At 44.0% G+C, this 24,591-nt stretch overlaps 1 protein-coding gene across 1 annotated transcript in view; it reads left to right on the top strand.

The window, feature by feature from the left end:
• LOC144752100 (complement C3-like) overlaps positions 1 to 24,591 on the top strand; it is a 1,799,539-nt gene that overhangs the window by 994,235 nt on the left and 780,713 nt on the right. The window contains exon 20 of the mRNA XM_078640046.1: positions 18,958 to 19,097. Within this exon, the coding sequence (XP_078496172.1) occupies positions 18,958 to 19,097 (140 nt within the window). The remainder of the gene's footprint in view (positions 1 to 18,957; positions 19,098 to 24,591) is intronic.

Here is a 24,591-nt window from a genome sequence, read left to right on the forward strand (position 1 = left end):
GTGACTCCATCCCGGGCCCGCCCACAGTCAGGCGGGCGCGGGCCGGACTTCCGGTTTTGCCGCGGCTGCGGCTGCACTCTCCTTGCGGGGCTGCACCGAGGGCTGAGCACTCTCGGTGCACGAAATAAAAGTAGAAACGGGGTGGACACCCGTAAAGGCTCCTATTAACTGGCAAATAAGCGAGGTGGGCACTCGCGCCAAAAACGAGCCAGGGGCGATCACCACGCCGGGGAATCCTTCTCACAGGATGCAGCCCAGCGCGGCAGGGCTGAGATAAAGCGCTCCCTCGGGAGAAACAACGCGCTTACTAGGATAGCATGTTTTTAAAAGTAAAATACAGCGTTTCCATGCTGCCAGAGGTCCTGGGGGACAGTAATGCCACAAGGATTTCAGGGCAAGGCAGAAGGGCCCCAGAAAGCAGTCCTCCAGCAATCCAGGGGCTGGGCAGGGCCCAGGGAGGCAAGCCTTCCCGTGGGCCCCAGCAGCAGCACGCCCCTGGTAGATTCAAGTGTCAGAACAAGAACATTTTGTAAGGGGACACAGCCCCTTTTTATACAGTCCAAACCTTTGTCTAAAGGTGCAGAGTGGGGGCAAAAACCAGGCGCAGCTGGTTTGAGAGCACTCTTGATGAGCTCAGCCACCCCTCCCATTTACTAGTCAGGCTAGGGTCATCAGTCACACCACAGGGGGCGGAGCCAGCATTGTGTGGGGAAAGCCCGGGCCTATTCAGGTCCCAGGTGCACCCCTCCCCTCACATCAGCATGCTAATCTCTCCACTCACCACCGGGCAGACCCATCCAGACTCTTGGAGCCAGGCTCACCAGCCAGCTCCAGCCAATCACGTGCCAGCACACTCACTACACACGCACACCCATGTCTAGAAGTGGCACTTCCACACTAGGCACATTTACGCTGCACACATCATCGCGCAGCATTCAATCTCACGAGTTCACACATACCAAACTCGACCCTGCACTCCCTACACATCAGGAACTACCATGGTCACACATATTCCCCATGCATTCCTATGGGAGGACAGGTCACTCACCACACACACAGAGAGCGCACGCACTTTACACTGTACCACAGTGAAAAAGTGCGCAGAGGCCTAAAATCACCAACACCAGGTTACAGAAATAGGCCAGGAAAAAGCAAAAAGTTTCGGGGTGGACCTGCCAAAAAGGGCCAGGTCCAACACACCTGGTCCATTGTTACAGGATCCAGGGCATGTTGAGTTGAATGCTGCTTTGCTTGTGACCTGATCACAGCAAACACACTTGTAGAGATGCCCAACATTTCTGCACGAGTCCTTAACTCCACTTCAGCCCTGGCTAAAGTGTCCAAATCATAGCCCAACAAGCAGTCTACTGGTAGGTCTGGAAACACCACAACCTTTTTAGGTCCAGTTACCCCTCCCCAGCTGAAGTTAACAACTGACAAGGAATGATCAGTACTGACATTGCTAGCATTGGTCACTTGGTACATTTGTCCAAGTATGATCTGGTCAGGAGACGCAAACTTCTCTGTCACCATAGTGACACTTGCACCTGTGTCCCCGTAGGCCATGGCCTCATTTCCATTGATCAAAGGCTGTTTTCCTGTACTTGCCCAGGTTAATGGGACTGACAAGTAAGTTGGCATGATCCATGCCACCATAACAGACTAAAAAAGCCTGAGCTGGAGTTTTGATTAAGTCAGAACCCACCGCAGAACCCAAGGTTAACCCTACTATTCCCTTGTTTACTGTACTACCACTTGTACCTGCCCTAGGGGGCGCAGTTGCCTATGGGGAAGTGGTAGTAGGAGTGTTGTCCTTGACTTTTGGACAATCAGCATCTTTTGTACAATGGGATTTCACCTTACAAAAGTAACACCAAGGTTTCTTTTCAACTTTCTTGTTGGATTGTGACTACCGCCCAGGTGCAGGTTTTTGGGGCCCTTGACTCTCTTGACTTTGCGCTTGTCCCCTCCCTTATCTTGAGTTTTAGAAGACTCTTGCTTCTTCTGGTCAAAACTTTTGTTCTGATTTTTCTGCTTCACCCTGGTTCTAACCCACCTATCCGCCATTTTTCCCAATTCTTGGGGAGAAGTCAGATCAGAGTCCACTAGGTACTGGGCAAAATCTGGTTCTGACAATCATTAAGGATCTGCTCCCTCATAACCATACTATACAATCCTTGGTAGTCATGCACTTTTCTGCCAAGCAACCAACCTTCCAGAGCCTTAATCCACAAAATGTACCCAGTCCTGGGTCTGTGCTTTCTGGGTGTCTCTAAACGTAATCCTGTATTGTTCAGTGGTTAGGCCAAGCTCATCAATGAAAGTACTCTTCAAGACTGCAGAATTGTCAACCTCCTCCTCTCTAACAGTAAGGAGCTTATCTCTACCTTTGTCAGCAAAGTAGATCCACAAGATAACTGACCACTGCTCTTAAGGGACCCTCTGAATTTTACAGGCCCTTTCTGAAGCAGTTATCCATTTGTGGATGTCATCTCCAACATGGTGGAAAGGGACAATCTTGTCCAGGTTCCTATGTTCAAATGAATGTTTCTTATATCTTGGGACACTGTTGCTGCCACCACGGGACTCTAGTCCCAATTTCTCACTTGCTCTCTGAACTTCCAGGGACTCTCTGTCAAAAGCCAACTGCAGTTGCCTGAGCCTAAGTTTACCTTTCCCAAGCTCAAGAAGTTGGTACTCCCTATCAAAAGAGTTCCCCCTCTTACTAGAAATGGAGGTCCCTGCTGAATGTCCTGAGACATTGGATTCTGCAGAGGAGAATTAAGACCTCCTTGGTCTACTCTGCACCTTCCCAGGAGGATCAAAGGGGGCATCCTCTAAGCCACCTGTGTTCTCCTCTGGGAGTATAATCTCACAAAAAGGTCATAAATGGAGGAATTATTACCATCCACGGTACCACTCCACTCTATACAACTCACAAAAAGTAACCGGATGGTGTGCCAACTAAATGTAAATATTGATTATGATAATTAGGAAGCAATTGCTTTCTAAAGACGAGAACCCTCACTCACCCAGAGGTGACATGCTTCAGCATTGGGTTCCATCGTATACACTCCCCCTCAGGATAGGAGCGTGAGGTGTTTTTGTCTCCAATGTTTCTATGAGTGAAGGGCAGCGTGCAAAAAATAATTCAAAAGTGAGTTAAAACGATCTCATCAGAGGAAAATAAATGTAATAAATATCCCCTGTGGATGGAGATAAAAAACAGTGTGAGGCAAAGGGATATGGATGTTCCCTATAAGACTAGGTCAACATGTTTCTGCCTTGATGACCAGAGGTTCATGGCATTCTTCAGGACCAACATCATGTCACTCTTCTGTCAATGTTAATTAAAGCAACAAAACATACTTATTTATATGGACAATCAAGGAACCAACTGCAGTCTGGTCCGTTTTCTGTGAACATAAAAACACATTCACTGTATCAAACCATATTTACATCCCATATAAACAAAATGATAGCCAAGTGTATGTGAAAAACCAGTGACAAATCACCCCACTACACACGTGGGAATAGGTAAATTTCAAGTCATCTCACCAATATCAGACCAATTGTCTGCCTCTCCCTTTAGGAGGTCCTCTACCTATGAGTCTCGAGAATCTAAAGGCAACATTGAGAGCACAGTTAAAAACCACAACCATGTCATTTTTCTCTGTCCCTTATACATCACAGCTTTAATGTATTCTAAATGGAGGGGCTCAAATCTCCATTCCTTTCTAGTCATTAACGTTTTTTTGCTTTTAATCATTCATGTCCATTCTTAATTCCCATTTACCCCCACATTCTAGGCTAATGGTATGAAAAGCAGAAAAAAAAACGAAAAGCCTATGGCAAAAAGCATCAACGATGCATTGCGTAAAACGCCATTCATTTCACTCAATATATCTCCACTGGGAGGTCTGAAGTGTCAAGGTGGGAGTCATGAGGCTCCACCTGGTCAGCGTTAGATTCTAGGTCAAAGGGGTTCTCCCCTCCTGGCCTATCCTCCTGCCCTGTCCCACCCACTCTATCCTATTCATCTGACCCACTGGTTTTACTGAGGTCATCTAACAGTAACACCTCTAGAGAGGCGTTGAGTGTAGGCTCCTTTCCCTGTCTTCAACTTTCTATCTAGAGGCACACAGTGCTTTCAGTTCTTGGAATGAAAGGTCACTGTTTCTAATAGTCAGAGAGCCACTGGCATCTCCTTTGGAGGACATACTAAGTGTGGTAAGGTGTTATACCTACCTAACCTAGTGGGAGCTAAACTCTCTGAGTTTGGAGAACGGGTGTGCTAGACCCACTTACTTATTCTAAGCTTGTATTATATGTGCCTAGAAGTAGTGATGGTTTTTCAATTAATCAATACAAAGATTTATCTGGTAAAACAATGCAGGCTTGAATCCCAACCACTTCACACCAATGTGTGAAGCGAACTGGTATGTGATGTGCACTTATATAAGTGGACACTTTGCACCAGTCCAGACAACCCTTATGGTGAATTAAGAGGTCTTAGACAACCTTAGAAAGCTCTCTAATTGGTAGCTGTGGAGAGCTTCTTTCAGGCTTAGTCCTGAAAGAGTGTAAAGCCGTTGTTTTACCAGAATGCAATTTTATACTATAGATTAAGTGAAAAAGAACCACACCGAGTATTTATAAAAATATGTACTTATTGTATAATACTCTCTAGTACGTTCCAAGATCTCCTACATGGAGATAAACAGAATGCACCCAAAACTTTAGCAAGAACCACAGTACATAGCACAGTATACCCAGTGGATCCCAGGGGGGACCAAACCATATATTAAGAAAGTGGTATAAGAACCATGACTTGAGTCAGGACGATGTCGAGAGGACGTCAAATTGCTGGGGACTCACAGAACCACACAAGTGTGAGAACACTACTGCGTGCTCCGTACAAGTCTATGTGCATGTCACAGTTGTATTTTTAAAGATTAGGGGCGATATGTATCAAGGCCAAATGGGTTCGCAAACGCCGAAATTCGCAGAATTTCGGCGTTTGCGAACCCATTTTCGATAAATGGTATGTATGAAACAATTTTGGTGCAAAATAAGGAATCGCAAAATTTGCCATTCCTTATTTTGCGATTGCATTTAAGGAATCGCAAATTTTGCGATTCCTTAAATGCAATGTATTAAGCAAAAAAAAAAATCCAAAATGCCCTTAAGGAATCGCAAATTACCACCAACTTGTAGTTGGTGGTAATTTGCGATTTCTTTTACAAATGCACTTTATGCAATTTGTAAAGGTGCCATGTGACGCTCATACATGCCCTTAGGGAATGTATGTGCGCCATATGCGCACACATGTCATTTTCAGGGGTGCAGCAGGGTGTTCTTGAGACTCGCAAATTGATAATAATTTCACATTCATTCCTATGGGCCTCCTAGAAATAATTGGGAAATAATTCCTTAATTGCGATTAGCAATTTGCTAACCGCAATGAAGGAATTTTAAGAAATCGCTAAAAAAAGCGAATTTCTACATACATACCATTTTGCGATTTCTAAATAGCGATTCCTTAAAAATCGCTATTTAGAAATCGCAAAAGGGAATGTTGATACATCTGGCCCTTAGAACACTTCACTGTGGACGCTGAAGAAAACCCGTGGAAGACGAGAAGGTTGAAGAGCCACCCCACCCGTGTATATCCTAGTACCCATGTTACTTACACCAGGGAAGCCCACTGCATACAAGTGAAGTGGTGTTAGGAACCGTTGTCAAACCCAATGGAGGACATCAGGAAAATGCCACTGTGACGGAAGGAAGACATTTCTGGTGGAATATGAGGATGGATTCCTGATGAAAGGTACCTGCAAGCAGTGGGGACAGAGTCAATGTCACTCAGGGGTGACCAGGAGACTTGGAAGACGAATGCCCTCCGATGTCAGGTGTTGCAGGATGGATGACAAGGACATTGACTCTGCAGCTGTGAGGACCAAGCGACACTGAGGAGGACCAGGAGTCATGTACGAACTGTCCCACAAAGGTTGTCGAGTGGTGAGGGGTCAGTGCCTGGCGGGAGTACCAACAAGCCTTGGCAAAGACAACCCACGCAGGAATCAAAGAAGGAGCCATTTCGGGACCAGCAAGATCCAGGGGACTCACCAAAGGCAGGGTAGTCAGGGCAGGCCCCGAGCAATCAGGAGAGACCAAAAGAAACAAATGTGACCCTGATACTATATAAATGATATGATATGAATTTGCATTTCTATAGCTCATGGCTACCAGAAGGCCTCCCAGCGCTAAGAGCAGAGTCATCAATAGAACTACAGCAAGTCTTCAAGGAAACAGAAATGTTTTAAGTTTTCAAAAAGACAAGTACTTATCCTCAAGATGGATATGATTAGGTAGCTGGTTCGACAATTTAGCCGCATTGTAGAAGAACAGGCGTCCCCCACACCGGGACCTTTTTATCTTGGGAACAACTGCCAGATGCTTATTCCCGGAACACAGGGATCTATTGTGACAATAGGAAGAAGTGATAGACTAGAGAATCGGTGGACCCTTGGAAGACAAGGTCTTAAGGATGATACACAATGCTTTAAACTGAGCTCTTTCCGCGACGGGAAGCCAGTGGAGGGTGGCGATAAATGGCCTTGCAGATTCCCGATTAGGGGCCTGCATAAGGAGGCGTGCTGCACAGTTTTGTACAGTCTGCAGTTTTTTAATCATTGAGCACGGAGATCCTAAATAGAGAGCATTGGCATAGTCAAGTCGCGAAAGAATCAGCGCTTGAACCAACAATCTCCTAGCATTGAAGGCAGCATGGGAAGGATTTTTCTTATCATCTTCAAAATCCCATAGCAGGTGCCTGCCACCTTTCGCGCTTGCTCCTTAAAGTTTAGAGTGTGATCCAGCCAAATACCAAGGCTTTTTTTATCTGATCTTTAGGAGGAGGCATTGTGCCCAAACATCTAGGCCAGAGTGAGCTGGTATTCAGGGGGGATGCTTTACCCAAGAACATCAGCTCATTTGTTGCCCCATTGAGTTCCAAAAACGAGCCTTACATCCAGGCGGACACCCTTTCAAGAAAACCGACCAGATTGGTTTCCGCTTTATTAAATTAGCTTAGGGAGACAATCAGCTGAGTGTCGTCAGCATAAGTAACAATCTGAATGCCAAAGGGCTTACCAACCTCGGCCAACGGGCTCATGTGAACATTAAAAAGCGTGGTGCACAGGGAAGAGCCCTGAGGAACCCCACATTTCAGAGGCATTCTTTCAGAGATAAAGTTATCCTCAAAGACTTGAAATGATCTGTTATCCAAAAAGGACTCTAGCCACTTAAGTGCCGTTCCTGTCACTCTTACCTCTCTGAGTCTCGAAATAAGTAGTTGATGGTTAACCGTGTCGTAGGCTGCACTAAGGTCTAGGAGAACAACTGCTGTGGAGCAGCTACTACCAGCAGGGCGGTCTCCGTGTCCTGTTGGGGTATAAAGCCAGTTTGTGAGGGATGAAAGCATTCATTCTTCTCCAAAAAAGCAGAGAGGATGGAGTTGACATACTTTTCAGCCATTTTTGCAATCCTTGGCAGAAGTGAGATCCGACGGTAATTCGCAAACACTTCTGGATCCAAATTCGGTTTTTTTAGGGGGGCTTTGACCATGTCCCGTTTACAAAGAGAGGAAACGAGCCCAGAGGAGAGTGAAATATTGATAAGGTCCAATTTGGTTGGGGAAAATGTACCAAAAGCCTGATTTAATGTAATGGGGGGGCATCTCTGGGGGATCCAGATCTCAATTGGTTAAGATTGTTTTTTTAGGAGCTTTAAATCCATGGGAGGAATTTCCGTTAGGGAGAAATCAAGCGTTAGGGGCTAGTTATCCGAAGGAGAGGCGTTTTGAAATACTGGGGTCGGGGAGAATGCCCGATAAATATCTTGAATTAAAAAAAAGAATACTGCCAGATTGTTGCAGTGCCCTAAACTATCATCAGAGGGGAAGAAGGGAGAAGGTGGATTAAAAAGAGATTTCGCAATCCGGAAAATTTCACGCAGAGAGTTGGAGGCTGAAATAATCAAGTGGACCCACAGGCCGGACGCACTGGAGTCGCGAGAGGACCTCAAGCAGCTCAGCAAAAGATGCAGGCCACGATGCACATGATGTGGTGTGGCTGGAGATTCTGGTCACAGGAGATGCTCGAAGTTGGGGCTACTTGGAGCTCAAAGATCTTCTTAGAAAGATACCAACAAGCTTTTGTAAATGCAAGTTGGATGCGGTGCACAGGGGTTCGGTTATTGCAACCCCCACGAGGGATACTGGCCTCAAACTTGGAGAGAGGGTAGAGCAGGCCTTGGGAGCTATGGAATACTGCCACCTGTGTTGCAGAGCCCATGGAGGAGCTCACGATCTGCAGACCGGTCAACTTAGTTGCGGTGCCTGCAATTGCAAGTGAGTGACTCCTTCCCTCCATGGGAGATTTCTTCAGGTGTCTTTGATGCTTCATAGGCCTTGGAAGGTTCCTGTATGATGCACAGGCACAGACGATGCAGCAGACTGAAAGGGAGACAGAGTCAGGCCCAAACGAAGTCCAGTGTGCCCAGATGGTAGAAGTGCAGTGGTGTCTGATCTGAATCTTATCCCGTAACACAGTGCTTTCCAAACTTTTCATGTTGGTGACACACTTTTTAGACGTGCATCAGCTTGTGACACAATAATACAGTTTTTCTAGCAAACCAGAAAATAAATTAGCTGCATATAAGAGATAATGTCAAATACATGCCAAAGAAAATGTAAATAACAAAATGTATAGGGGCGCAACATATCTCAAGAAAAAATTACTAATACCTCCCATATAAGCAATTCTTATAGCTGTGGGGCCTTGAATAGTTTGAATTGTCACACCTATAGGTGTGTGATGGTTTGTAGTTGTGAAGGTGATATCATTGGCAGCTCTCACATAACATAAAACATAACATAACACATGTATTTGTAAAGCGCACTTATCACCCGTGTGTCTCAAGGTGCTGAATAACAGGTGTTTAATGTTACCCAACCCAATGGTACTCATTTTATCGACCTCAGATGAATGAATGGCTGAGTGGACCAGCCAGGATTAGAACCTGTGACCATGAGGTCAAACACAGGCCCCTACAGTGGATACACTAGGCTACTAAGCCACCAGACCCGGTTTGCCTGGGGCAATGGGTGGATCAGGCTGTGATAGCCTCCTGACGAGGGCTTGGCACGAATTTTTTTTCTTCTATTTTTTTTACAACTTAAGCACTGGAGAAGAGCAGATGATGGCGCGTTCATAATAACACTGGATGTCTCGAACATGGTTGACTGTGCGCTCTCAGTTGCTGGTGTCTGTTGGTGTGTGCTCGTGTGTTTGTATATCAGAGTATGGGTCTGATTGTGTGTATGCAAATGAGTGTGCCTTCTGATGTGTGTTTTTGTAAATATGAACGTTTTGTATGTGCAAGTGAAATTTGTGCTTTTGTATGTCTGTGTCTTTGTGTGATATGTGAATGCATCGCCAATTGAGTGACTTTGTGTTCAGTTGTGAATGCCGGCACGTGTCAGTATGTTTGTGTGACTGCTTTTTTGAAAGTTTGTGTGTTTTTTTCAAGAATGCAGCAACTAAAAGCCAGTTTCAGTAATAATGCGAAGAATTCTTTTTCTGGCAACTCCCCCAAAAAATCGGAAAGGTCTGAAGATACACTCAAAGGCTTTCTGTTAATGCGCTTAAAACTACCCTAAGGAACCTACATAATGTGACTCTATCAGAGCATTTGTGAATGAACTGGGCAAATAATTACATAATATTCAATTCATTACTGTGGTGCACCATAAAGAGGATCTTGGTCACATTTACAACTGTTGCAAAACTTAGCTATGCATCTTTAAATATTTGTAAGATTCACTGCTCTGAACTCTGGATTTTTATATATTCAGCATGAATGCCACTCATGACCACAGTACTCTGAAAGTTTATTATTAAGGACATCCCAGCAGTAGATGCACAAGAGTTCCTTCCACGACAGCAGTGACTTCTCAGTGTGAAGCCACCCTTTGTGGTTCTGTCGTGGATTGTGATGTCTAAGAGCACCTTCTTCTATGGAACAACTACAAATGCCTCTTCTCTTTCTCAAATGTGAAGTTTGCTAGTGGGAATCCGTATGGCCAACAGGGGAAATTTGGGGGCATATTATCAAGGCGGGCGATAGAGAATTATCGCCGCTTCAGCGGCCGTTTTTTGGCCGCTAAGCGGCGATAATTCTATCGCCCTATTAGCAAGCTGTCGCTAACAGCAGTTAGCAGCAGTTAGCGACAGCTTGTAGGCGATAACGAGCGGTTTGGGGCCTGCTTTGCATGTCAGCGATATTTATGGCTAATGACATGCAAAGTGGGCGTACCCAACCTGTTAACGACTGAAAGCAGTCGCTAACATTGCTATCGCCTATTACCAAACACAGGCGTAGCGATGGAAATATTCGCGCTAAGCGCAAATATCTCCAAAAACTAACGCCTGCTCAGACCAGTTCTTAACCATTATATGCAATGGGAGGTGGATATAATGGCTAAGACCCTGTTGGCGATAATGCGTGAATATCGCTGTATTCTCAGCGATATTCACGGATTTTGCCGCTATCGCTTTTGTGATAAACGTTGCTAATAGCACGTTATCTCAGCGATAAAATCCGGTGATGCCCCATAGTTTTTTGGCACATACTCCCTTCCAGTCTGAACCATAGAATGACATCTAATCTCTTGATGGAAAGCAATCCTCAGACGAGAATGTAGCCACGGACCACCAAGGGGCACCCCCCAGGTGGGCGCGCCCCACAGTTTGAACACCTCTGCTCTAGAGTCTGTTGGCACTTAAGTAAGATGTTTGTTTTGTACTCAAAAGAACGAATAACTTCATGAACCTGACAGGATTCAGACAAGTTATCATGTATATTTGCTCATGTGAAGAGAGATTTGAGAAGTCTCCTAGGAGTACAGTTTGCAGGCAAATTTGCTAAAGCAGTAATTTTTATCCCCAAACAGTGCGGCTATAAACGCCAACTGGTTATCGAGCCTGCATCTCTGCGAATTCCACTCAGATTGTAAACTTCATGGCGGTGTTTGAAGGAGCGCCATATCGCACTTCCTGGATTATTTATTTTGCAAAATGCTTGAATTCTTTTTCCAAACGAGGTCCTGATTGACCCCAGGATTTTTTGGTATTCGGGCTCTGCGCGCTCCTATTTCTTATTGGCTAAAATGCCATAAGGATTGGATGTCCATTGTTAAAACTGATTCCCTCCTTGAGCAGTTTTGTGGATAGTAGTCTGTTTTGGGAAACATCCTTTACAACGCAACTTTTACCACGCAGTGCCTTTACGACGCAACTATTACAACGCATGTCATTTACAACGCATAGCGCTGGGGGGCGCTCTAGGATAGGGAATAGATTTAATTTACTATCCAACACCTTCCCTACTATCCACGGGGACTGGAGTTGGAATAGTAAATTAAACTATTCACTATCCAGCACCCCTAAGCGCTGTGCGTTGTAAAAGCATGCGTTGTAAAAACTGCGTTTTAAAGGCATGCGTGGTAAAATCTCAATCTCCTACGCTGATGACACCCAGTTGCTGTACCCCTTCCAAACTCTCACACCAACAGTTATAGAATCTTTTCAAGATGGTATGAGAGCCGTGGCAGATTGGATGGCCCAGAACTTCCTCCAATGCAACGTGACCAAAACTGAAGTCATGTTGTTTGGAGGGGCCACCCTACTATGGTCCCCCGACTGGTGGCCACTTGAGCTGGGACCTGTCCCTGTACCAAAACAGAGTGTCAAAAATCTGGGAGTGCGCCTAGACCAAGCATTGATATTAAAAGATCATGTCAATCAAGTTACTGGAACCTGTTTCCGAGTAATTGGCCTCTTACGACGCATTTTCCCCTTCCTGCCTGACATCCACAGGAAGACGCTGGTACAAGCATTGGTCATCGGTCGGATGGACTGTTGCAATGGACTCCTCACATCTGCCAATCAAGAACAACTGGACAGACTGCAGGTAGTACAGAATACCGCAGCTAGGCTCATCTTGAATGCTTTTCCCCGTACTCCTTCTCGCCCACTCCTCTCTCACCTCCACTGGCTTCCGGTGAGACAACGTGTCAACTTTAAAATATGCTGCATAATGCACAAGTGTATTTATGGGTCTGGCCCCAAATACCTAAAAGACATATTCGTCCTTTACTCACCAGGACGTGCTCTACGTTCTAGCAGCACTATGTTGCTGAAGGTGCCCAGAGTGACAAGAGCAAGACAAGGAGGACGGGCCCTCTCGCTTAAGGGCCCCATGTTATGGAACTCTCTGCCCTTACAGCTGAGACATACCCCTAATCTCCTCTCCTTCAGGAAAAATCTAAAAACATACCTCTTCACACAAGATCAATGATCTCTCCTGTTATCCGTACAGTTCTATATCTCAGGATGTTCTTTAATGCCCTACCAGAAGCAACGCGCAGAGATACCCCTTCGGGGCTGATTCAGGCGCGCTATAAATTTATAAATAAATAAAAGCATGCGTTGTAATGCCATACATCCGTCTGTTTTGCTTTGAGCCTATCAAGATCTGTGTTTTTGTGCTCCAATTTTGTGTGTCCTGACAAATTAATTTTGAGCAGCAAGAACACGTGTGGGAACGCATTTGTGTAAGATTGTCTAACAAAATTCCCTGAACTCACCTGTATCCTGTCTTCCGGAAGTTGTTTTCATGGCCAGTATTTCCCTGGCATACGCATCAGGGTAATGAGCGTCACTGAAAGCCTTTCCTAATTCTTCTGTCTAGCGGCTCCATCCCCAGACATTCATGCCGCAATATTATACTCACCGCTGGGCCCGCAGTAGAACGGCAGTGCGAGGCTCCTCCTTTCCGCCTTCTGCAGGAACAGGTACTGCATCACTGACATGAACAGTACCGTCCTGAGTGATGAGTAGACCGTGTCTATGCGTCGTCCTGCGACACACCCACACATGGCAGGCGACACAATAATGTGTCATGACACAGAGTTTGAAAAGCTCTGCCGTAACAAATCTAGGGACCTTCACCAAGCCCTTAACTACCCTAGGGAAAGGGTTGAGAAGATTCAGGGAACCCTCCCAGGGGGAGGGTCTGGACAGGAGGGAGGTTACTCCCATGCCCTTTGTAGTTCCCAAAACTGGTTTGAACTGGACTATGCACAGGGACACCAAATGTGCCCCTCATGCAGACTGAGTGGTACTGGCAAGCGCACCCAGCCCATCCTAATGCACTAAATCCCGTCTGGGAGGTGATTCCACATCCCTGTGAAAGGATGCCGGTTGTTCCACCTTCGACTGCTCGAGCTTGTCTCAGCAGTAGGGGGGCAGAAATGTGTCTCTGGTGGGCAGCTACCATTTTGTGCTGTCTGGGTCTAGAAGGCTGGTACAGCGAACACTGAAAGCCTAGCGGAGGGCTCTTCAGATGCTTGGAATCATACCTCCCACACCGTTTTTGGTGTGGGGGTATGATTCCAACAGTTTTGATACTAAACATGATAGGATTCGTTGCAGCCATTTTTAAGATGGTCATCGCGTAATTGCGCTGTGCCCATCTAAATAGTATATGGCTGCTTCACTGATAACCCAGGATAATGGGCTCCATAGGCTGCAGAGGTGTCCTGCTCATGCAAGGACACCCTCTCAGTTAGAACCAGCACCCTGCCTTCAGGATTGCAAAAGGGCTGCTAGAGGGGTAACTTATAGGTTTTAAGTGCAGTGACCTTAGATATAGTAAACCTATATCTTTAGTAAGTGGTGCTAGCACCAACTTACACATACTGTAATGGCAGGACTGTAGTTCCATTGTGAATGGTCTCTAATTGGTGGCAAAATACATGCTTCAGCCCATGGGTTACCTCTGTGGTACCTGTGCCCTGGGTACCTCCTTACCATATACTAGAGTTTTATAAGGGTACCCCAGTATCCAATCTGGGATGTACCTAAGTACTCAACACAGCCATTCAGGGAGAAAGCAGATTGACTGGGGTCCTGATTAGCAGGACCCCAGTCAGACTTGTCAAAATACAGCTTAGCACCAGGCAAAATGAGGGGTAACCAAAGAAGTAGATCCTACTTCCCTACACATCCTACTTGACTTCTCAACTAGACTATTCCAAAAATCATCCTCGCAAACTCTTTGAAATATTTAGACAACAGTTGTGCCTGATGTTTCCTGATAGCCACACCAACGTATCATTCATTCCAACAGCATTATTCAACAGATTAAGTCATAAAAGCATTTGGAAAATACAGATAAAAATGAAACATCTGCGATTGTATATCATATAAACTGGATTGAAGGGCAATCAAAGGTACCCTTTAAAAGTAGAACATGAACACTTGTCTTAAAAATTCATAAAATCTCAATATAAAAAACATAATTTAATTTTTTGGGAATATTATAATTTCCATCGCATTTTTGAGCATATTTAACACTTGATTCGATCTAATATCTATTATGGTAACTCAATTGGATATAGTTAATCACTCCCTCACTTATGTATCCTGGCCTAGACATAGGTAATCAATGTAGCACCAATGTATCCTACGATAAAGAGACAGCCTCTTCATCCAACATTAAATGCAAAGACTTTGCATCCTTCTTTGAAGGTAAAATCTGCCAAATTGTAAAATGTATTCCCATGCAACATAGATCTCTCTGGGATTTACCCCAAACACTTTCCATGCTCAATAGGATTGCTCAATAAACAACAAATCTCACCACCAACAATTACTAACAACCAAAAACGAGGTCCTCTGGCAGGATTTCAAAATATTAAACGTAGATGAGATACAACAAATCCTCACAGCCATTAAACTCACATCGCACTTTAAAGAACCCATATCATCAATCCTTACAAAAGATCTCAACCACCTTTTCCCCCCTCTCTGGATGGCCATTGTAAACCTCCCTCTGTCACAAAGCACAATACCTGACTGCCTAAAGTTTGGCCAAGTAATCTCACTGCTCAAAAAGTCTGTTGTTGACCCCAATGATCTTAATAACTATTTTCCAGTCACTAACACCCTTTAACAAGTAAAGCTCCTAGAGAAAACCATAAATAAGCAACTGTGTCAACATAGCTTCAACTTCGGCCTGCTCGATAAGTTTCAATTGGGTTTCAGACCCAGTAACATCACAGAGACTGTCCTACATCATATAATGAATGATGCATTCAAAGTTCTGGCCCAAAACAATTCATAGCTACTCATTCTTCTTTATTTGTCATCAGCCTTTTACAGGGCAACCACTACACACCCCACTCCTCAAAGACAGAATGGGCCTGATGGGACCCAACCCTCAATGGTTTGCCTTCTACCTTCACAACAGTTCCTAACTAGTCAAGCTGGACAACACACTCTATTACCCTTCACAGGTCAGACTGGGAGTCCCACAAGGCTCTCTAATCTCTCCAATGCTCTTCAACCTTTACTTTAACGTTTGACAGAGATCCTAAAACAAGCTAACTTCACTTAACACATGTATGCCGAAGACCTACAAATCTACTCAAAGATTGCATCCCCTAACGACATCGCTCGCCTCAAAGTCACTCTTAAAAAGACAAAAAGCCTGGCTTACGCACTACAACCTGAAACTGAACTCGCAAAAGATGGAATTCCTTCTCATTACCCTGCCCAATAGCTCGTCCTTAATATGGGAATGGCTAAAACAGGTGGATGCTCTGGACTGCTCTCTCAACATTGTCAATTCCTCTAAATCCCTTGGGATAGTTCTAGATAAGAGCTTTAACATCGAAACCCATATGTCATCCACCACTAAAGGAGTCCTCTTTAATCTTAGATTACTGAAGCTTAAATCTTTTATTCCAACAACAGACATTAAAATTGCAGTCCAATTTCTGGTTGTTGCCACACTTGACTACAGGAACACAACCCTACTGGGGATTCCCAAAACACATCTGGCACAACTAAGTGCAACCCTCAATGCATCAGCAAGACTAATAACAAGTGCCAGACAGTTCAATCGCATCACACCATCACTGCTGATATTACAGCTGCTCCCAATCATAGATAGGATTGCCCTCAAAATTGTCTGCCTAACAACCAAAGCTATCCACCATGACACACCAATATATCTAGCTCAGAGTCTAATCCCCTCTGGTGGCAGATGATCATTCAGAAGCAAAACTATCCATTTACATGAACCAGGTAGATTGAAAAAAATCATCTATGCGAGGCAGAGCATTCTTGAGTGTATCCCTTAAAATCTGGAACTCGATACCTCAACGTTTAATATACTCAAAGGGGAGGGATTTCAGCAGATAGGAAGTAGTGGCACTCTGCTATATTTGCGTATGTGTGAAAAAAGTTCAAATAAATATGGTGTTAACCAGTTAGGGGAGACCCCTGTAACCCCTGTGTGAGTGTAGGAACACCTACACCAAAATTGTATTCTATAATCCTGGGCACACATATAACGGTGTGTTTAGAGAACAATTGTGTTACGTAAGTCCATGAGAAAGTTCATTACTCAAAAATGTTTGCAGAATAGCTGTTCTTTGTCCGTTTTCATTTATGTGTTGTGGGGACCCACAACACACCGTTCTGGATGTGAGCCATGGAGGACGCTTCCTGCAACATAGGAATTACCGGTAGCAGACACACCCATGTCTTCTCGTGTTATCCCCATTTTTCCTGAATTTACGTTAACTGTGTGATACTCTCTGCCACGCCGACCTGAATCACTTAAGTACCCCAATCTTACCCGTATACGTATCCATGCCCCTTTGAATTGTCTAAACCACTTCGACCAGACCACGCCATAGAACCTTCACTGCTCTACTTACCCTTCAGTTTCCTGCTGCCGGGTTGGAATTATCACCGGCATCTCGATCATACCACCTTGATTCCAGTATCTCAGCCCTGAAGAAGTCATGGGAGTACTCTCCTAGACAAAACACGTGTTGGCTGGTTGTTTTAAAGCTGATTACTATCTATGTGAAATAAATTAAAAAAGGACAAAGAACAACTCTTCTGTGAACTTTTTTGAATACTGAACTTTCTTATGGACTTACGAAACACAATTTTTCTCTAAACACACCGTTATATGTGTGTCCAGGACTAAAGAGTACCTCAACTTTTAAAATTGTAGTAAAAAGAAGGCTACTGATCAATCTACTCCCTGACTGACGCACTGCACAAGTTTTCCTCATTTACAAGGATATCTACTGCAGCACGGAGCACTAAAACATGCATTTGCTGACTGAATTGATATTTTTCGATTGTATAATTGTTTAAAAATTGTTTTGGAACAATAACCAATTGAACAAAAAGAGCAGCTACACACTCCACCACTTGAGACCTGGAAAAGAAAGTGTTCTCAGGATCTGAATATAACAAGGAGAGGTTGGAACACTGATGCCATGAAACAAGACGAATAGAGTTGATTCAGGAAAGCGCTCTGTAATTGATCTATTAAAGGGGTTGGCCAGGTAGCAACATTTTTATTATGTAATTGATAGTAGCCAGCCCAGGACCAGAAATTAGCATATTACTTTTTATCTGTGGGAAGATTAATAAACAGGACTGGTTCTTGTTTACTCAGATCTGACCACCTCCTAAAGCATAGCCGAGGTAAGGCACCATGAAGACCAAAAGGTAATAACTTGAATTGATATAAAACAGAGAGGCTAGGAATGCCATCCAGTCCTTAAAAAATTGGGCTATTGGTATGTGCAAGTAACCCATAATAAGGCTATGTTTCCCAAAACGACAATGGGTTAGTAGTTTTACATCATTTCACTCACATTGGTGATTGGGCAATTGTCAAATTGTGAAGACTGTTGAGTTATCTGAAATCAATAGCACACCACAATGACAACATGACTGTCTTTGGTTCAAATATCATAAGGAAGTTCTACTCACTGCAAAACTGCTCAATAACACCTAACAAAACCATTTTTGCAGTTCTTCTCCAAACACAATGCTTTGGGTATCCAGTAATAATTCTCTTCGGTTATGGTTTGTTCTGATGTTAAGATTTGGTGATGGAGCAACAAAGTCCTTCAGGGCACTTAATAGGTGAAGAAATCACATCAGGACTTACATTTCATCTACGTGCTCAAGGGCAGGGGTGGTGAGTAACACAATGTGGTTGCTTCTATTGGGGACCATCTCTCGGGTTTCAATGAGGTTACAAATGTCTGTCAGGAGACTTGTTACAGTTGTACTAGAGGCTACTTCTTTTATCCATTTATCTAAGAGATTTACATCATAGTTTTTGTTTTTCATCAAGTGTGTTTAAAGGTTCTGCCTCTTGAAAGGCCCACCTGAATGAAGCTATCAGCGATTTTCATCCCCTTTAAGTCACCACTCCCCTCTAGATACCCACTCATGTACGTACTACTTCTGTCAACAATTGCCGTAACCGACAACCTCCTCACACAAACATCACCTCAAAGAAAGCCTCACCAACTGTTGCAGGCACATCTTATAATACAATATTTTCTTCTTAAAGATATCTCCGCATATAGTAAGAGGGTCTTAGAGGCCCCTCTCTTAACAGACATTTCCCTTCACCAGCTCTCTCTCTAAATATAGTATAAGTCAATTAGTCAGGAATGTGCTTCCTAGTGTAAAATGTGTTGAATTCTTGATACTTACTTGGCATTTCCAGTCATGCAATCTTCAGCCCTGTACACTTTACTGATGCTCAAATGTGTTTTTCCTGTGGGTTTTCTGTTAAGGGTCCTTAGTAGATTTAAGCTCTACCTTTGTGGAAAGTAGTTTAATGGTGGCTACTATCCACTTGAGTCAAGTTACATGGATTCATTTGATCTACTGGATTGTCCAATCCGAACTTTGTGTTCAAATCTCCGACCGCTGAAATACATATGCTTGGATGCCATGTTCATACTGACCAACGTCTTTCTCTGTTCTCTTTATACAGGTATCTGTGTCTCAAATCCACTGGAAATGGTGGTGAAGAAAGACTTCTTTGTGGATCTTAAACTCCCATATTCAGTTGTTCGGAAAGAACAAATTGAAATTAAGGCTATGCTTTACAATCACCGACCGGATCCACAAAAGGTCAGTCATTGCAACCGTTATCTATGTACATGAGGACAAAGGATCAAAAGCATTTTTAAAGGGTGGCCTAAAGCACAAATAGTTGAATCATGAGGGGTTGTTGAAATCTAGCAAAATCTGGGAGCATGAGGAGAATGCCCAGCCAACATTTACATGCATTGAAAACACTAAAGGTAGAACAAGAGGGGATAATGAACAAAGGGGGTATCCTCCTAAAGCATACACTGTATAGTCCACTTTGGAGATTGTCACTGTGATATTTTTTATACAACAACTTGCAGTGATCGCTAGTTGTTCAAATCAAATAAACTTTATTCGCTTTCATGTAATAAAAACCATAAAAGCACAAGATAAATATAGTACATACTGTCTACATGAGAACATACCCGGTTTAAACATAGCATATACAAGTAAAAAGAAATAATATCATTTACCAACTCACTAGTTGTAGGAACTGGGGTTCTTGGGGCGTGGCTTGGCGCTGAACGAACATGGCCGCTTGACAAGAGAGCTCCGGTGTGAATGCGCCCCACAAACCGAAATTCGAAGCCCTATGCAATCCCCACACGGAAAGACTGTGTGATGTGGGTGATCACTCAGAGCTAATTTCAGGGCGCTAAGGACGCTGGGCAGCCCAAGAGTCGATCTGGCGAGCGGATCAGCAAGGGTGCATCACAACCCAGCAGCGTCAAGCCTGTCAGAGTCTGAGTGCCCAGTTGGCGGAGCGGAAGTCTGTGACAAGAACAAGGTGACCGGTGGAGTGGGCTTAGACACCGAAGTAAAATACACAGGCGGAACAGAGGAGGAAGCGGAGCTGTTGGGGATGCATCCGCGGGCACGGACATCTTGGTGACGCTCCCTGGAGAGAGCTGAGGTCGCGGCAACGCAGGGACCGGTCATCGAGAAAGGTCCCGGGAGGCAAGAACATTACCCGAAGGCTGTGTAGCAGGGAACGGAAGATTGACGTTCATACAGGCACATCAGGTGGTCCAAAAGTGCTGACCAGTATAGCAACTTTGAAGAGGCGCCGGTGCACAGATCCTGGTAATGGTGCAGGAAGGGACGATGGGCCGGTCGATGTCTTGGGAGTCCAGAAGGCCTTGTGTTAGGGCGAAGGTGAGCGTGATCTGGTAGCTGCAGCATAACGAGCACAGTGGGCCCGTAGGGCACCGAGGGCGAACCCTGAGTCGGCGCAGAACAAGAACAGGACCTGACAACAAAACCCCTAAGGAAGGGGGTGGCTGGACACCGAGGGCTCTGATCACAGGCTCAGACTCTGGCTTGTGCTTTTGAGGATTGCCGGAGACTACTGGAGCCAGAAAACTGTAAGTAGTGTGCGCCCCCCGCCTCCCTCACCTTTAACTTGGCTGTCGCAGTGGGTGAAATAGTGGCAGAGACGAGGGGTTACCTGCCGGGGGATCTACAAGAGGCAATTTACCTGAGTGAGCGACGTGAAATATTGGGGATTGACAGGAGATTACAGATCAGGCAAGCCCAAGCATCCCCCCTGCTCTTCTTCACGGAGAATCACAGGCTAAAGAATCAGGCAGTGGAGAGAGGATGAGGGGTAAGGAGAATCCGCAGTTGCAATCCAATAAGATGGACAAGTATGCGGTCCCCAGATCACACTTGGAAGGTGACGCAGGAGCCCCAGGACCAACAGAGGAACCCTCGTTAGGAGCAATAATGGCAGCAATTCAGACCCTCCAGTCCTCCTTAGAGCCCAAAATAGACTCTGTGACCACAGAGGTGAGCCTTCTACGTGTGGATTTTCAGAAAATGTCCGAGAAGGTCAGTGTGGTGGAGGCAGATATTAAGGAGCTTCAAAACTCGTCCAAAACTGTGAATGACAGACTGCGGCAGTTGACTAGGCGGCACGAGTTAATTGAACCAAGAGATGAGGACCAGGAAGGGAGGTCTAGCAGAAATAATCAACGAATAGTGGGGGTCCCGGAAGGGACAGAATTTGTAGACCTTTTTGTAGAAGACCTGATCATCAACCACCTAAAACCTACATGCCTGTAAACATGTTCTCAGTTGAAAGGGCTCATAGGGCCCCGGTTCCAGGCCCAAAACTGGGGCTCCACCGCGCACTATCATAGCCCGGCTGTTGAACTTTAGAGACTGGGACGTAATTTTACAAACAGCAAGGTCTCAGTATGAAAATATAATGATTTGTTTTTTACCTGATTTTGCATACCATGTCCAAAAGCTACGGAGAGGATGGGAGGATGAGAAGAGGGCCCTGAGGGAGAAAGATACTAAATATATGATGTTGTTCCCAGCCAAGTTGAAAATCATAGTAGAAGGAAGGTCCTGGTTCTTTACTGCTCCGGAGGAAGTAAGAGAATGTTTGGAAGGTTGGCATGTGCAGAGGTACAAGCAGCAGAGAGGCCCAAGGAGGACCCATTCCAGTGCTCTCACAGAGGGCGGCTCTCAAGAAAGCAGCAGCGACAGGCGAAGTCAGGAACGATCCCGCCTAGGTCTTAGCCCAGGGGAGTACCTAAAGACAGCGGGTTGGGGCTCGAGGTCCCATGCACTATACTAAGACATGAACCCTGTAGGGATAGGGACATTGTGGAAGGAAAAATACGAGACAAAGGAATTACGCATAGAGGAAAGGTTGTGAGGAGGTTAAAATAAGTAACAGGTGCTAATTGTGGGCGGAATGGGCGCGTGGAGTGTGGATGTTGGAGCAGCCAACCCACCCCCCACCTTCTATGTTTGATGCACAGTTCAGGGTTACAGGTGCTCTGCAAATTGGGGGAGAGGGAAGTTTTAATCCCACAGTGCAGGGTGGCATGAAGGGGGAAATTGTGGGATTCACAGTAGTGTTAGTAATAGTTGTAGGGGCTGAGCAAGATACAAACAAAGCGTACATTGATACTTCAATTCCTAATTCCTTAAGAGGCATAAGCCAGATGTGGTCCTATTGCAAGAAACGCACCTGCAGGGATGTTACTACAAAGCGCTAAATAGGTGGGGATATAAATTAACAGAACACGCAGGGTATACATCGGGGTAATGATGTGGGCATCCTTCTCAGAGCCAGAGTAACATACATCCCAGAGAGGACATGGAGGAACCCGTTAGGTAGAATGGTATTCCAATCGGGAAGCTGGGATGGTAAAATGCTGAACCTGGGCTCAGTTTACGTCCCGCCAATGATTCAAAGTGGGCACATTCATTTTAGGGGGCGACATGAATGATGTAATGTCCATAATGGATGATCGCTGGCCAGGAAGGGTGGCCTCTATCACCGAAGCTCCTTTTAGGGGTCTAGCAGAGGCACTGGGATGGGTAAACCTCTGGAGATTCCATATTGGGACGGCGCACGAATATACGCACCAGTAGGCAAGGCATGGGAGTCTATCTCGGATAGACTATTTGTTTACTCTCCAAAAGGATGAGGGAAGCTTCAGAGACACACAACTAGCAAGAGGCATCTCAGATCACTCGCCAGTAGTTGCCTGGTGTAGAGGGCAAACAGCAAGGGGCCTCTTGCCACCTAGGTTGGAATCTTGGCATCTAAAAGATAAAGAGTTTGTAGGAAAATTACAGGAGAGCACAGAAAATTACTTCCAGCAAAATGAAGGATAAGTGGAATTGAGCTGTGTTCCCTGGGAGGCTTATAAGACTGTGATAAGAGGGCAATATCAAGCTCTGGTAGGTGTTAAAAAGAAAGTAGATAAACAAAAGTACAGAGAGATAGAGCAAAATTTTGTAGACATAGAAGCGAAACTGACTAGAAAGGAAGACCACGATGGAACTCTGACATACTGACTAAAGTTGGCACAGCAGGAGTTGCGGGAGGTAGCAGAGGGTGCAGCCAGGGCCCATGCATTGGCATTATAACGTAGGGTCTATGAGGTTGGCGACAAGGCTAAAAAGCTTATTGCCTGGCTGGAGAATAGAGAAAGGGAAAGGAACTAGGTGACGGAAATCCTTGACCACGACGGAGTGGGGCATACAGAGGATGAGGCTATAGCTGCGGTATTTGCAGATTTTTATGAGGAGGTATATACAGCTCAATCCGCCAGGTCTGCTGAGGAGTCTGTAGAGCTGCTTGCAACTCTGAAACCTCAATACACTAACTAAAGAGGGCTCAGGGATGTTAAAAGGTGAAATTACCGGTATACAGACATAATATCGATTCCAAAATATCGACTGGATATAATATCGAGGTAAAAATATAGACTAGACAAAATATCGACCAGACATAATATAGACTACAAAAATATCGAGTAATATCGATATTAATAGCCAAAATATCGAATCAAAAATATAGACCAGACATAATATCGACTAGATAGAATATAGACAACCAAAATATCGAAAATAAGGTAAGTTTTAAATAAATGTGTAATATAAATGTGAAGCGGGTTGTGGGTTTATAGGGGAATAGGGTAGGAAGTAATTTAATTATAATTAATTAAATCTGTAATATAATTGTAATTGTTAATTAATTATTAATTGTTAATTAATTAAAATATAATTGGTAAGTAATAATAATTGATTAATTGATCAATAAATAATTTTTAGTAAATTATTTTCTGTAGCGGGTTGTGGGTTTATAGGGGAATAGGGTGGGAAGTAATTTAAATATAATTAATGAATTATGTAAATTAATTATAATTGTTAATTTATTATTAATTGGTAATTAATTAAAATATAATTGGTAATTAATAATAATTGATTAATTGATAAATAATTAATTTTTTGTAAAGTATTTTCTGTAGCGGGTTGTGGGTTTATAGGGGAATAGGGTGGGAAGTAATTTAATTATAAATAATTAATAATGTAAAATAATAATAATTGTTAATAATTAATTGGTAATTAATTAAAATATGATTGGTAATTAATTATAAATATTTAATTGATAAATAATTATTATTTAGTAAATTATTTTCTGTAGTGGGTTGTGAGTTTATAGGGGGATAGGGTGGGAAGTAATTTAATAAAAAATTAATTAATTATGTAAATTAATTAAAATTGTTAATTAATAATTGTCCATTAAATTAAATGTAATTGGTAAATAAAAGTTATTGGTATTGGAAATTAAATTTAATTGGTAATAATATTTCTATTATTTATATTTATTTATGAAGTTTTTACTTTTTCTACTGTTGCACTCACTGGAGTGGGAATAGTAATTTTAACCCCTACGCTATCCAGCGCTTTCTCTACTGTTGCACCCACTGGAGTGGGAATAGTAATTTTAACCCCTACGCTATCCAGCGCTTTCCCTACTGTTGCACCCACTGGAGGGGGAATAATAATTTTAACCCCTACGCTATCCAGCGCTTTCCCTACTGTTGCACCTACTGGAGTGGGAATAGTAATTTTTACACCTACGCTATCCAGCGCTTTCCCTACTGTTGTACCCACTGGAGAGGGAATAGTAATTTTAACCCCTACGCTATCCAACGCTTTCCTTACTGTTGCACCCACTGGAGTGGGAATAGTAATTTTTACCCCTACGCTATCCAGGCTT

Source organism: Lissotriton helveticus, chromosome 1_1 (assembly GCF_964261635.1).
Source record: "Lissotriton helveticus chromosome 1_1, aLisHel1.1, whole genome shotgun sequence".
In the NCBI taxonomy this organism is placed as follows: domain Eukaryota; kingdom Metazoa; phylum Chordata; class Amphibia; order Caudata; family Salamandridae; genus Lissotriton; species Lissotriton helveticus.